This window comes from Uloborus diversus, unplaced genomic scaffold, assembly GCF_026930045.1.
Source record: "Uloborus diversus isolate 005 unplaced genomic scaffold, Udiv.v.3.1 scaffold_786, whole genome shotgun sequence".
In the NCBI taxonomy this organism is placed as follows: Eukaryota; Metazoa; Arthropoda; class Arachnida; order Araneae; family Uloboridae; genus Uloborus; species Uloborus diversus.
In genome coordinates this window covers 19,205-32,738 of record NW_026558996.1, presented here as the reverse complement: position 1 = coordinate 32,738, position 13,534 = coordinate 19,205, and the positions used below count along the sequence as shown (strand labels likewise).

At 32.5% G+C, this 13,534-nt stretch overlaps 1 protein-coding gene across 1 annotated transcript in view; it reads right to left on the bottom strand.

Moving 5' to 3' along the window:
- The window catches only part of LOC129233899 (zinc finger protein 208-like), a gene marked incomplete at its 3' end in the record, with an annotated part of 43,611 nt that extends 43,213 nt beyond the window's left edge, over positions 1 to 398 (bottom strand). Inside the window, exon 1 of the mRNA XM_054867826.1 lies at positions 380 to 398. Coding sequence (XP_054723801.1) covers positions 380 to 398 — 19 coding nt within the window. The remainder of the gene's footprint in view (positions 1 to 379) is intronic.
- Positions 399 to 13,534: the final 13,136 nt, after the last annotated feature.

Sequence of the window (13,534 nt, the reverse complement as noted above, 5' to 3'; positions counted from 1 at the left end):
GAAAGTAGTGAGGTAGGCCCCACTAATTTTGCACAGCTTTAAGAGGGAGAAATTCTGCTTCACATGCTTTGAAAAGTGTTCAGTTTTTCTGAAAAAAAAGTAGGTTTATTTTCTTTGCTAATAATAAAGCTCAAAGTTTGTCTGGATCTCTGTGACGTGCACAGCGCCTAAACCATTTAGGCGATTATCATGAAATTTGGTACAAAGTTAATTTGTAGCATGGGGATGTGTACCCTGACGTGATTTTCCGAAAATTCTATTTTGTTCTTTTCCTATTCCAATTTTAAGAACATTTTACCGAGCAAATTACCATAACGTGGACTTGCAAATTACCACAACGTGGACTAGCAAATTACCATAACGTAGACGAGCAACTTACCATGAAATTCATCATCCATGATTTGTAAATATACAGGCGAATCAAATGACTTTTTAATTTTCTACTATGGGCAAAGCCGTGAAGGTACCGCTAGTTTCTAATAAAACAGTTCCCCCGTAAACATATGGGTCAACAACCAAGACCATTTGCTCACCTATATTTTGTCTAGTTTTGTTCTTCCCTTCGGTGCCATTTTTAAAGTGCGTCTTATAATGCACTTTTTTAAAAAAATTTGAATTTTTTATGGGGCACCCCTTTAATTGCTTCTTTTTGATGATAAAACACACACATAAAAGTTTCATAGAATTTAAACAAAATTTAGAGGGTGCTACCAGCGATTAAAATTGCGTTCATTGTGAAAAAAAAAAAGAGTAAAAATAAGCTCCCAATTTTATATTGCAATATTTGAAATCAGCATGAAATTGGGTTTGTTAGGGTAACCCAAATACTTATTTCCTATATATACAAAAAAAAAAAAAAAATAAGCATTTCATGGTTGCTATGTTATAATGATGTCAAACAAAAAGCATGCAAAAGTTCGATTACGCCATTCATATGTTTACAATTTCAGTCTTTACATCCACCAATATTGTAATTTTTCTCCCTTAGTTACTTAGCATGTGAGACATACAAACCTTTTTCTGATTGCTACACATCATCCAAACTATTTGATAATATCTTTTCTAAAACTTGATGAAAAGCACCTTATAGAGAAATATATGAATGATAGCAATAAAATCATGTAATTGTTTCCTTTTGTTTTAGTTCTACAATATTTGCTGTACAGTGTTTCATTGGAAGAATTATTCTTTTAGATTTTGTTAAGAAAGAGGCCAATTTGGAGTGTGTCTATTCAGAAATGTAGTCTTCAAAGCAAGTAGAGGACTTCTGACAAACATCCTCTTCTGACAAGTAGATATCAAATAAAATTACTTGAAACAACAATTGAAATTTTGGCATTTTCCTTCTTGATAGTGAAAATGCTTTTCAACAAGATAAGACCAAATCTAGATAAACTTTAATGCAAATTCTTGTTCTTCTTCAGGATCAGTCGAAGTACATTCAGTTGCAACAGAGGCTAAAACAACTACACTTTCACGAAAGTTGAAACAGATTCTTTATCATTTTCTTTCTTGCCTTTTTAAATAGATATTTATTAGTTACCAATTTTGCCTTGTCATCTTAGCTTTCATTCAGTCAGAAATAATTTCTCGTCTGGAATTGAAGTCTTGCGTAAAGTATCACCAGCAAGAGCAATGTCAATCAAATAATCTAATGATACATTCCAATAATTTTGTTTTTGATTGCCGAAATAGGATGCATGTTTACTTTACTTTCTGAGTTGTTAGCTAACAACTTGTGTTTCTTTGAGTTGTTAACTAACAGTTAGTTAAGAGGTTGAGATTTGATTGTAGGTATAGTTAATTAACATGATTTAATAAAGTATAAAATAATTACAAAGTCAATAACAATCTAATTTATCGCTAATTAAAATGAATGACAAAAAGGTTACATAAATAAATATTATAATAATCAATGCAAAAAAAAAGTAAGATTTCACAAATTTTACAGCAATGGTAGCAACCTCTAAATATTATTCAATTTTTATTTTTAAGATATGTGATTTTTTTTTTCATCCAAAGGAACAAAATGAGAGGGTGCCTCATGAAAAAAAAATAACACCTTTAAAAATAAGACGCACCCTACGTGCACAACCCCTTTAACTCATTTTCAGCCGGTAGGCCATGTTTAGACCACTTCCTCTATATATGACATGTACACATCAGAACTAATAAATACACAATCAGCATTTCGAGAGACATATTTATTAATCAATAAGTACAGATGTAAAGTCTGGAATAAACTCATATTTCAGAAACCACAACCGCTGACTGTTACAGAATCGTTAAAATTAGTGAATATGGTAGGCACAATTTTTTTTCAATGGCAAAAATCTTATAAAAAATATATACAAAATTCTTCATTATAAGCATTATAGTTCCGAATGATTTCCCCACAGATTCCCGATTTGAAGCAGAACGATAAAAACCAATAGAATTTTATCTCAAGAACAGAAAATTTGATTTACTCATTTATACACTTGCTCAGAAGCAAAAAGAAAAAAATGCAGACAGTTGTTTTGCAGAATTCTGCGAACGGAATTTTGCTAATTAGAGGAAAATTTGTATGTTAATGATCGGGGCGTCTTAATACATCAGGATTTCAAGTTTAGCCAACAGTGCAGCATTGGAAGTAACAAAGCCGACTTATCGACAGATCTATTTCAAACAAATCTAAGAAGGTTCTTCTGTGTTCATATAGGACTTTAATAAGACCGCATTTTAGGAGTTGTTGTTACATCTGGCTTTATTCAGAAAGATATTAATCCATTTAAAAGGCAGCCAAGAAAGAGAAAAAGTAATTACAATAAACAATTGAACATGCAACAAAAGTAGCAATTCAAAATCAAAAATAAATCTGTAAATTAGAGGATTTCACAGTTGCAGCAGAAATAAAGAGAAAGTCATTTCAGGGAGTCCATGACAGATCGCGCAGACCAATAAAGCTTTCCGAGTCATTTTAGTTTTTGATCGTTTGGGTCAAGTTTCGAGCAGGAGAGGAGATGAGCAGCATTCGTGTTGTCAGAACCGCAAATTAGGCAATTACTAGATGTCAAGATACCTATCTTGTGGAGGTGCTCAGCCTAGCAATCATTATCATGGCCTGTAGAGAGCCTGAAAAAGGCCACAGCTTCCGCTCGAGGTTTATTACAATTTTGGAATTTGCTGTTGAAGTTTTGTTGGCCTTATCTGAGAAAAGACATTTCTGTATTGGAAAGGGTTCAAAGAAGGGTGACTAGTAAAAGGGGACTTACATATTTAGATCACAATACCAGACTTAAAAGGCTTAATATGTATAGCCTGGAGCAAAGGGGAGTCAAAGGGGACATGATTCAGTTGTTTAAATTTATCAAAATGAAAGATGAAAATGGATTAAATTTTTGCGCGGAAAGCAGGAAGAGGGGTCATTGTTTTAAGCTATTCAAATCTCAGGCTAACCTGGAAATGAGGAAAAATGATTACTTTAATAGGATTGTGGGATAATGGATCTGCTTACTGGAAGAGGAGCAAGATAGTGGATAGCTTTGAGAGGGTCATTGATCTTCATGGGGGACTGATAAACTGCCTAGGACCAGCCTAGCTGGGCCAGGAGCCTGTTGCTGGTCGCCACATTTGCATTTGATTGTTCGATCAAATGGCGTGTATGTGATTGATTGCTAAAATGAGGATCCTTTATTAGCTTTTACCATATCTTTTTCCATATACTGATATCCTTTTTAGCTGTATTTTAAAAGTATGTGGTTCTTTAAGCTATTGCATCACTTCACTAGTATCGCTTTTTACCTATTTTGCGAAATTCGCTTTTCCGCCGTTAACTTGGCACCCTATTTCGTGGATAATCGGGGGTTTGCGGTACCGAATATTTGGATAAAACTTGTTGAATATCATTTCTATTTAAATGTTGATTCAAAATGGAATTTTATGCAACCTAAAACTAGAAAAGTTTTGTGATTTTTATTTCTTTTGTTTGTGAAATGTAAAGAGGTTTGCCAGGAAAGTTCGAGAATGAAACTCCCGACTTTTCCAGGTGGGCTGACAGAAAATTCCAGGTTATCGACGTCAACCGAATTTTAATTATTTTTAAAATATTGTACGATTTCCAATTTTAAATAATTACCAAATCTTATTTGGTTAAGCAGAAATAATCTGTTTGATTTTCTTTCCAAGTTTACAATTTCCCCTTGTAAGTACACAATGCGAAGCAAATTGAGTAAGAGAATATGAATATACAGTAAAACCTGAATAAAAAGTTTACTGGTTAAGTGGCCACTCCATTTAAGTTGTCCTTTGCCTTTAGTCCCGACAAGGACTTATTCACAGTAATGTAACACGATCCTCCTTTACTGGTCACCAAATTTAATTCTACCCCGGTTAACTAGTCACCCAAAAATTGTTTTCTAAAACTCCTTTTCCTTATCGGATCTTAGAAAATAGTGTCGGACTTATTTGAAAGGCTGTTTGATAGTCATTTCGACTTGAAATCTCGCTCCTCGGCTCTGGTCATTCAAAGCAAACTTCTTGCTGTGACTCTGCCGAGTGCCGACAATATGAATCAAACTCCATCCAGCAAGACAGACAAAACCTAACACCTGAAGAAAGTAATTATTTAACTGCCGTCCACAAGAGGTACAACAAACAGAATTTAAAGCTTGATGTATGTTAGAAGAGATAGTTAATTTCCCGTAAGAAACAACTTCATCATTCAACATTGATGGATTCTTTTAATGTACCATAAGCACAATAAAATAAAAAATTTTTAAAGTAATGTTTAAGTTAGAGAAAATAAAACAAAGTAACTATGATTAGTATTTTTCCCCTTTTTAAAATTTCCACTGATTTATAGACATTGATTACATAAGCTACTGTTTTTCTCACAGAATTCTACTGCTATTTATGAAAATATTTCTAAGGCTTTTCTTTTTCTTAATTTCCCACTCCACATGAGTAGTCACTCCGCGTAAGTGGTCAAGAATTTTAGTTCCCTTGAGGATCGACTTAACAAGGTTTTACTGTAATTTAAAATATAAAGGTGATACATTTAACTTACCCATTTGACAGGCTACCCTGGGACAATATACATATGCCACAGTGTTTTAAAAGTTGATTTTTTTCAATTGCAAAGGATGCTATGATGGATTATTACTTGGAAAAATACAGTACAAATCTGCTTTTGCCATTGTAATGCTTTTTTAATTCTCAAAAACTTTACGCTTCTTACAAAAAAAATTTCCCAGTTAAGAAATAGTGTACAGAATTTTTCAGGAATCTGATGACCGTTGCAGTGTTGTCCTGCTTCTGTTGTAACTAATATTAATTAATCAATAAATAAAGTATTAAATAAAAAAAAGCCATTCCAGAATAGAATATTATAAAAATAAATTACAAACATCAAAATGATTTAAATATTTGCAGTAAGTAGAAGGGTTGAAATCTGAAGCAAAGCAAAAGAAGTTTCCTAAACGGGTTTAACGTTGGCATGTTTCCAATATGGTAGAAAATTTACTTAAATCTGAGTTAAATTTCAAAAATACAATAAAAATGCTATGCAGCACAATTTCCAATTTTCGTGAACATTATTCTTAACATTAGAACGAATCGAAAATTTTCAGAAAAGTTTGAGGAAACTCGCTTCACAGCACAACTGGTACACAGCAGCTGCATCCCTCATATGAAAGGAAAGAAAAGAAATTCCCTCACCTATCCAGAAATTTGGGTGATTTGAGACTATTATTGACAATTCCATGCTTTCCCTCTTTTCCAGGTGTATAGCAACCCCTGTGTAAATGCACAACCATGTAACATCTTAATTAATCTACACTAGGTTCAATATTTTTGAAAAATTGGAAGGAATTCTTAGCTGCACATTGAAAAATTAGCAAATGGTTGACTAAACAAATTTACGCTTGTTTTCCCTGGCAGTGGCGCAGCGTTATGGGGGAGGGGGGGGGGGTTAAAGCACACCTCAAAGGACATTGGTTTTAACATAGATGCAAATTCTAATACAGTAGTTTATGCAAATGAAAGGACTCTTTCGATCAAAAACCCCTTTCAGAAGGTTTTTTTTTTCTGATCAAAATATCCCCTTCAGAAGGTATTTTTGATTTAAAAAAAAAAAAAACCATCCAGAAGGTATTTTTGATAAAAAAAAACCCATTCAGAAGATATTTTTGATTAAAAAACCCCTTCAGAAGGTATTCTTGATCAAAAGAAAAACCCTCCCAAAGGCATTTTTTGATCAAAAAAACCCTTTCAGAAGGTATTCTTGATTTAAAAAAACCCTTCCAAAGGTATTTTTGATCAAAAAACCCCTTCAGAAGGAATTCTTGATCAAAAACAAAACCTTTCCGAAGGTATTTTTGATCAAAAAAACCCTTCAGAAGGTATTCTTGATCAAAAACAAAACCTTCACGAAGGTATTTTTGATCATCTCCCCCCCCAAAAGGTACTCTTGATCAAAAAAAAAAAAAAACATCAAGAAGGTATTCTTGATAAAAAAAAATCCCCCAGAAGGTAGTTTTGATCAAAACACCCACCTCTAGAAGTTATTTCTGGCTGTTCTAGTGTTTCTATATTGAAATGAGTGAATAATAGTAAGGTAAATGTAATTTGTCATATTTAGGAAAAGTTAAAATGGCCAAAAAATATAAGCCGTGATAATCTGAGTTTGTATTTCATTCTCTTACGTGAAAATTTTTTTCAAATTGAGTAACAAAATCGAATAACTTCCTATTAATGCTATATAATACCTTCCACTCATTGTATAAAAATACGAGTTACTTTACCAATAGTAGCGCATTAAGCATTGTTTATTATTCGGTTGCCGAATATTAGAGAACAAACAAGCACTAAAACCTTTTTTGAAAACTTCAGACATGTTCCAGGTTTTTACGCGTGGATATTCATTTATTTATAGACAACGATCCACAATCTAAATTAACAATATGGTTATCCCAAAGTATGCATTCACAAAGTTTTATACAAACTTGAGTTAAAAGAAATGATCTTAAAAAATTTATAAGAATATAGCACTCCTTGATACTTGCTTCGCCCCTAAATGTCTTTCTAAAATTGAGCTGCAAAAAAGTTCTTTTTTACAAATTTCACAAGACTATGTTTTTCTTCAGTACATATCATAAAATAACTTTTCTTACTCGGCCGATGAGAAAATAACATTTTACAATATTTACAATAATAAGTTTTTTCGTTAATGTGAATCCTCAAATGAATTTTATTATTTGAACGATGAGGAAATGTCTTTTTACAACAAAGGCACAAACAAGGTTCTTCATTAGTGCCGTTTCAAACTCAAAATAACAGAAAATATCTTTTTACAATATTCATATGAATATGGTTTTTCATTAGTGTGTATCCTCAAATGAGGCAATAAGAAGCAAAAGGATGTAAATGACAAAATTAAACATTTAGAGGTAACCAGCACAAATAGTAGGGGGACTTCTCTTCTGTTTTGCGGCAAGAGCTCTAGTACGTAGTCTGCTATACAGCATTCTCTTGATTATTTTCCTTTTTTTTAAGAATGCCTACCTAGGATCTGAAATTTAAACGTGATCTATTTGAAAGCATTAAATAGTCTACTTACATCCCTTTGCTTCTCACTGCCTGAAATGTGAGGTCATAGAAAAAACTTTTCTACTCACAATATTAGGTTTTTTCATTGGTGTGTTTCCTCAAATGTGTCCTCAAACTTGAACTATCAGAAAATGTCTTTTTACAAAACTCACAAGAATATGGTTTTTCATTCGTGTGTATCCTCAAATGTGTTTTCAAATTTGAACTAACAGAAAATGTCTTTTCACAATACTCACAAGAATATGGTTTTTCATTTGTGTGTATCCTCAAATGTGTTTTCAAACTGGAACTAACAGAAAATGTCTTTTTACAATACTCACAAGAATATGGTTTTTCATTTGTGTGTATCCTCAAATGTGTTCTCAAACTTGAACTATCAGAAAATGTCTTTTTACAAAACTCACAAGAATATGGTTTTTCATTCGTGTGTATCCTCAAATGTGTTTTCAAATTTGAACTAACAGAAAATGTCTTTTCACAATACTCACAAGAATATGGTTTTTCATTTGTGTGTATCCTCAAATGTGTTTTCAAACTGGAACTAACAGAAAATGTCTTTTTACAATACTCACAAGAATATGGTTTTTCATTTGTGTGCATCCTCAAATGTGTTATCAAACTTGAACTAACAGAAAATGTCTCTTTACAATACTCACAAGAATATGGTTTTTCATTTGTGTGCATCCTCAAATGAGTTTTCAAACTTGAACTAGTAGAAAATGCCTTTTTACAAAACTCACAAGAATATGGTTTTTCCTTTGTGTGTTTCCTCAAATGTGTTTTAAAACCTGAACTATAAGAAAATGTTCTGTCACAATACTCACAAGAATATGGTTTTTCATTTGTGTGCATCCTCAAATGTGTTATCAAACTTGAACTAACAGAAAATGCCTTTTTACAATACTCACAAGAATATGGTTTTTCATTTGTGTGTATCCTCAAATGTGTTTTCAAATATGAACTAAAAGAAAATGTCATTTTACAATACTCACAAGAATACGGTTTCTCATTTGTATGTTGCATCCTCAAATGCTTTTTCAAATCAGAACTCGTAGAAAAAACTTTTGGACAGTGCTCACAAGAATATGGTTTTTCTTTAGTGTGTATCCTCAAATGACTTTTCAAATTTGAACAATCAGAAAATGTCTTCCCACAACCCTCGCAATAATACTGTTTTTTATTTGTGTGTATCTTCAAATGCCGTTTCAATTCTGAATTAACAGAAAATGTGTTTTTACAATAGTCACAAGAATATAGTTTTTCCACAGCGTATATCCTCAAATCTCTCTTCAAATATTAACTTTGAGAAAACGCCTTTAGACTATATTCACAAGAATAAGATTCCTCTTTAGCATGAAACCTTAAATGTCTATTTAGTTCTGAAGAGTTGCTAAACCTTCTTTTTTTCTTTTGTTTTTTGTCACAAATACGATTTCAATTTGATGCACATACTCATTTTTTTAAACATAGCAAAGGAGAATGTGCAATAAACAAAAAATACTGTTTTCAAACTGTGGTCGAATAGACTTTTTTTTTTAACTTCCACTCCAAATCAGTTGCAGGTCCAGGTCAAACACAAGAATGGCTTTTCCGCAGCGTGTTAAAACCAGGACTTCTGAAAGCAACATTATAAGTGTCATCATTGTTGAAGACAAAATGCTTAATGATTATCCAATACAATTGGAACCAAGCTTGGAAAGTCTTTGACAGTGTCTGGATCTAATGAATGGGTTTTATTGTCAAGTCAAAATTCCACTTTTGACATGGGTTTTCATGCAACTGTCAAAAACCCAAACTTCTGTCCAAGACCTGTTTAAAATTAATACAGGCAACAAAATTACATAAGTTTTATAAATTCTGAGTTTATACAGTGAGAAAACCTTTTTACTTGTATTATATTTTTTTAAATGATATACATTAAAAAAGTTCCAAACATAACTTGGATTCAACAAGCTGCATGTCTGTAAAACAAAAGAGATAAAAGAAAGAGCTAGTATCACTACAATAAAATCTTTATATAGTGTGTTGGGATAAGTAGTACCTCTTTTTAGAACAGTTCGCTTTTGAAGCCTTATACTAAAGTTGAAGTATAAAGTTAGAGAAGTAAGTTTGAAGAGGTAATTAGGCCACCAACTTTGAATTTAAATTCAATGCAAAATTATCTAAACTAAAACGGGAAAAATACGTTACTTTGTACGTTAAGTATGACAAATTGATCAAACAATTAACTTTAATGCACAAAAAATCATGGGGTGCCTTCCATTTACATTTTTGCAAGGACAACAAATGGAAGCTATTTAAAACAACTGATATGAAGCGCACTACACTTTTTCTTGCATTAATCGGTCAATTACCTATCACACTGGACATCAGGAGTAGAGATGTGGATCGGGTAAATACCCAGCGGGTAGGTAAATATTTTTTGGATATTTACCCAGGTATTTACCCAAGGCCTGGTACCAAAAACTGGGTATTTTACAAAAAAATGCAAAAAGTGAATGGGATTTTTTAAAAAAAAATCTAAATATGAAATAATTGGTAAAACTGATACATACATATGTAATACACAGTTTATGGTATTTTTTATTGAAACACTTGATGAAATTATGAAAGAAACACACCGTGAACCAAAGAATCTTTTTTTTTCAATGTCATAATTGGAGAAGTATAAGCAATTCAATGATGAACTTCAGGATTCCAAAGTCACAATCTAGGTTAGTCATATCCAAAATGAAAAAAAAAAAAAAGCATGAGGGATGTTTGGAAGAATACACTGAGAAGTTATTAAGACTATGGTGTTCTTTATTTAATTGCTGTTTAAGTGATAATGTGGCAATTATAGAAACAGTTTTCACATTAATAAGCAAAAAAAAAAAAATTTCCAGTGTAAATCACTTTTTCTGTTGCATACAATTGAAATTGTGAAACGATAAAACAAAGCTTTGTATTACAAGCAATGTTCGTCAAAATTCAAAACAAAGAGTTGGCGAAATTTGCTACTTCTTTAAAACTTCCAGCAAAAATCTAGATGGGGCAGTTATTTGTACTGTTTCCAAAGCTTAAAAGCTAACAAGTTTGTACTTCAAACTCTAGCAGTCAGTGAATCACAGTTGTCCAGTGAATTTAAGAAAAGGCTCCTAGATGATGAAGGTTTTTGGCTTCATGTTGATAAAATGGTTCATATTTTATAACCAATGGTGAAGTTGACTTTATCTCTGGAGTCAAATGATCCGCACATACATTTGGTCTATAGGCAGTTCAACAAATTACAGATTACATTACTGGAACAGCTTCCCATGTCCCCTTTTCAAAAAAAATGAAGAAAGAGAAATTTTGAATAAGTTTAAAGAAAGGAAAGAATTTGGCATTGGTCCAATTCATCTTCCTGCAGATATTTTGGATCCAATAATGCAAGGGGGGATCTGAAACCACCTGATCTGCCCAATGGTTTAACGTTTATCTATCGAGTTGGGAAGCATATGAAATTAGATAGTGTTCAACTGAAGACTGAACTTGTTCATTATAGGAAAAAGACTGGGATATGGGGAAGGAAAATATTGTGGAAATTATTAGACAGTATGAATATTTTGTTACGGTGGAGAAATTTACGTGGAACCAGTGTAATAATAGAAGTAGCTTAGTGAATTTTAAGTGCTCATGCCATGCAGGGACATATTACTGGGTTATAAAGACTAGAACCTTAAAAAATTGATGTTTGCTTTTATTTGTAACCAGTTAAGCTTTTTACTTTTTGTAGAATGGCTTTTTATATCTGAAATTAGGCTATCAACATTGATTAGGCATATCCAACACATTTAATATGAATATCATATTAGATTGCTAAGTTGTTTCACACAATAATTCTTTAAATATGTGATCAAAATACAATTTTTGGGTGAAAGTTTATTGTTTTGTATATGGTTGGTTATTTATACAGTGGAATACATACAGAAAAGTATTTTAGTTGAATATAAATTTTTGAAATAAATACCCATTTCGGGTATTTACCCGGGTATATACCGTGGATATTTACCCCTAAAAATAAATACCCGGGTATTTTACATCACTAATCAGAAGTAAAAAAAATGAAATTGAGAAATATGTAAAGCCTATATCTGGAAAATTTCAGCAAAAATCGAATGATATCTTTAGCTGCCCATTTGACTTTAAATTCTAAATATTCAGCCAGATTTTTCACCGAACTGGCGAAAATAGAATGACAATTTATCATTGTCTCTCATTTGAAACTACCAATGGTTGCAATGAGACTCTAGAGAAATAAATACGTAATGTACAGTTAGTTGAATGACCTAGGCAATTGCGAAATGGCCTTCAAATGTTTATGCAGCGTGCACATCACACATGCTCTGCCGCCCCTAGCTTGCCCTTTCTTTGTGTTGTTCACTGCTGTCAACTGCGTTCTTTGTTCTAGAGCGCTGTTTTTCTCTTCTAAAGTAGTCTATTTAGTTACAATAGTTTCAAACTGTTGAGTTATTACTTCAAATGTAAATGAAGGTGCTGTTTTGACATATAAATAACTTGAAAGGAAAGAAAAAAAAACATTTAGAAGTGAAGATTTTTTTCTACAACGTCAGAAATGAGGATTAAACCTGCAAATGTAGCACAGGTTGATGTGTCCGAAGGGGGGGGGGGCGGATACAAGGGGAGTCCACTCCCCTAAACAGTCGACAACTGTCCACATTGAGTATGGTAGTTTGTATTTGCCCCTGTCCTATAGATCACTGTCAATTGTTTTAAAGGCTGCTTTGAAAAATACGAGAATAATTAACTTGAATTCAGTCAGTTAAGATACAATAAAACGTTGTTGTTATCCTTAATTTTACCTTCAAATAACTCTTTTGATCTTGACACAGTAAAGTAATGGTGGTCTACCATTCCTTATTATTTGCCATACCAGCGGCATGGCAAATAATAAGATTGAATGGCAAATTTAATAATATTAAATCAATTTATGCACCAAAAAGCCTTGAAAACTACTCTGCTGATATAGCTTTTAGCAGAGCATAATTTAAGTGTAAGTCGGAGAAGCAAGGGCTTTGGGGAACTCTAGTTTAGGGGCCTGCCAAAAAATACAAGATTTTTTTCATAAGTAACGTTTTCATTTGTTTTGGAATACAAAACTTTGCTAAATATTTTTTAATTTTATTGTCAATGTAAAAATTAAATTGTTATTGCTGGCTCTGTTTGAACAAGGTTTATGAGTTTAGCGGAAAACTAACTCTCTCCCACGGAATGAGAAAACTATCTGGAGTGACATCTAGCGCAGAATGAGACCACTCAGATATCACTCCATGCTAGTAGGGAGCTTTAAATATTCCATTTTTTTTCTGTTGATTTACAATATTTGAAGGCGTTTGAATCTTTTTTAATTGTTTATTTATGTAAGTTTCTAATTACAGTTCTAAAAATTTTTAAGAATGCTCTTCAGAAGTTACAGCTAGCATAAGCTAACAAGGCAAATGGAAAAGGCAATATGAAATACGTCAGCTGAACACTTGTGGTGAAAACCTAACACCAGACCAAGAAGAAATGAAGCAATCTAAGCCGAGAGAGCTTAATGTGAGATCAAACATTTAATTGAGATGAAACAGACCTTAATTACAAAATGCTACTGAGTAAGGGGTTCGTAGCTAGGACTGAATCACAAACAATCCCAGCATATAAAAACAGTTAAGGAGAGAGAAAGAGTTACCATTCTCTGGCCTGCAGTAATGCTACATCAAACCACAAAACTGAAGATGCCGAAACTTGGCAGCAAAACAGTAAGAATACATCATGAAGGCAAATGATGATTTTTTTCATTCATCCCGAAATCTCCCATTTGAAATATCTGCAAGTGAAACAATGGCATTAAAGAGGATTAAATAATTATGAATTAATAATAATTAATGCAAAGACAGACAGACAGAAACAAAAAAAAGCAAAT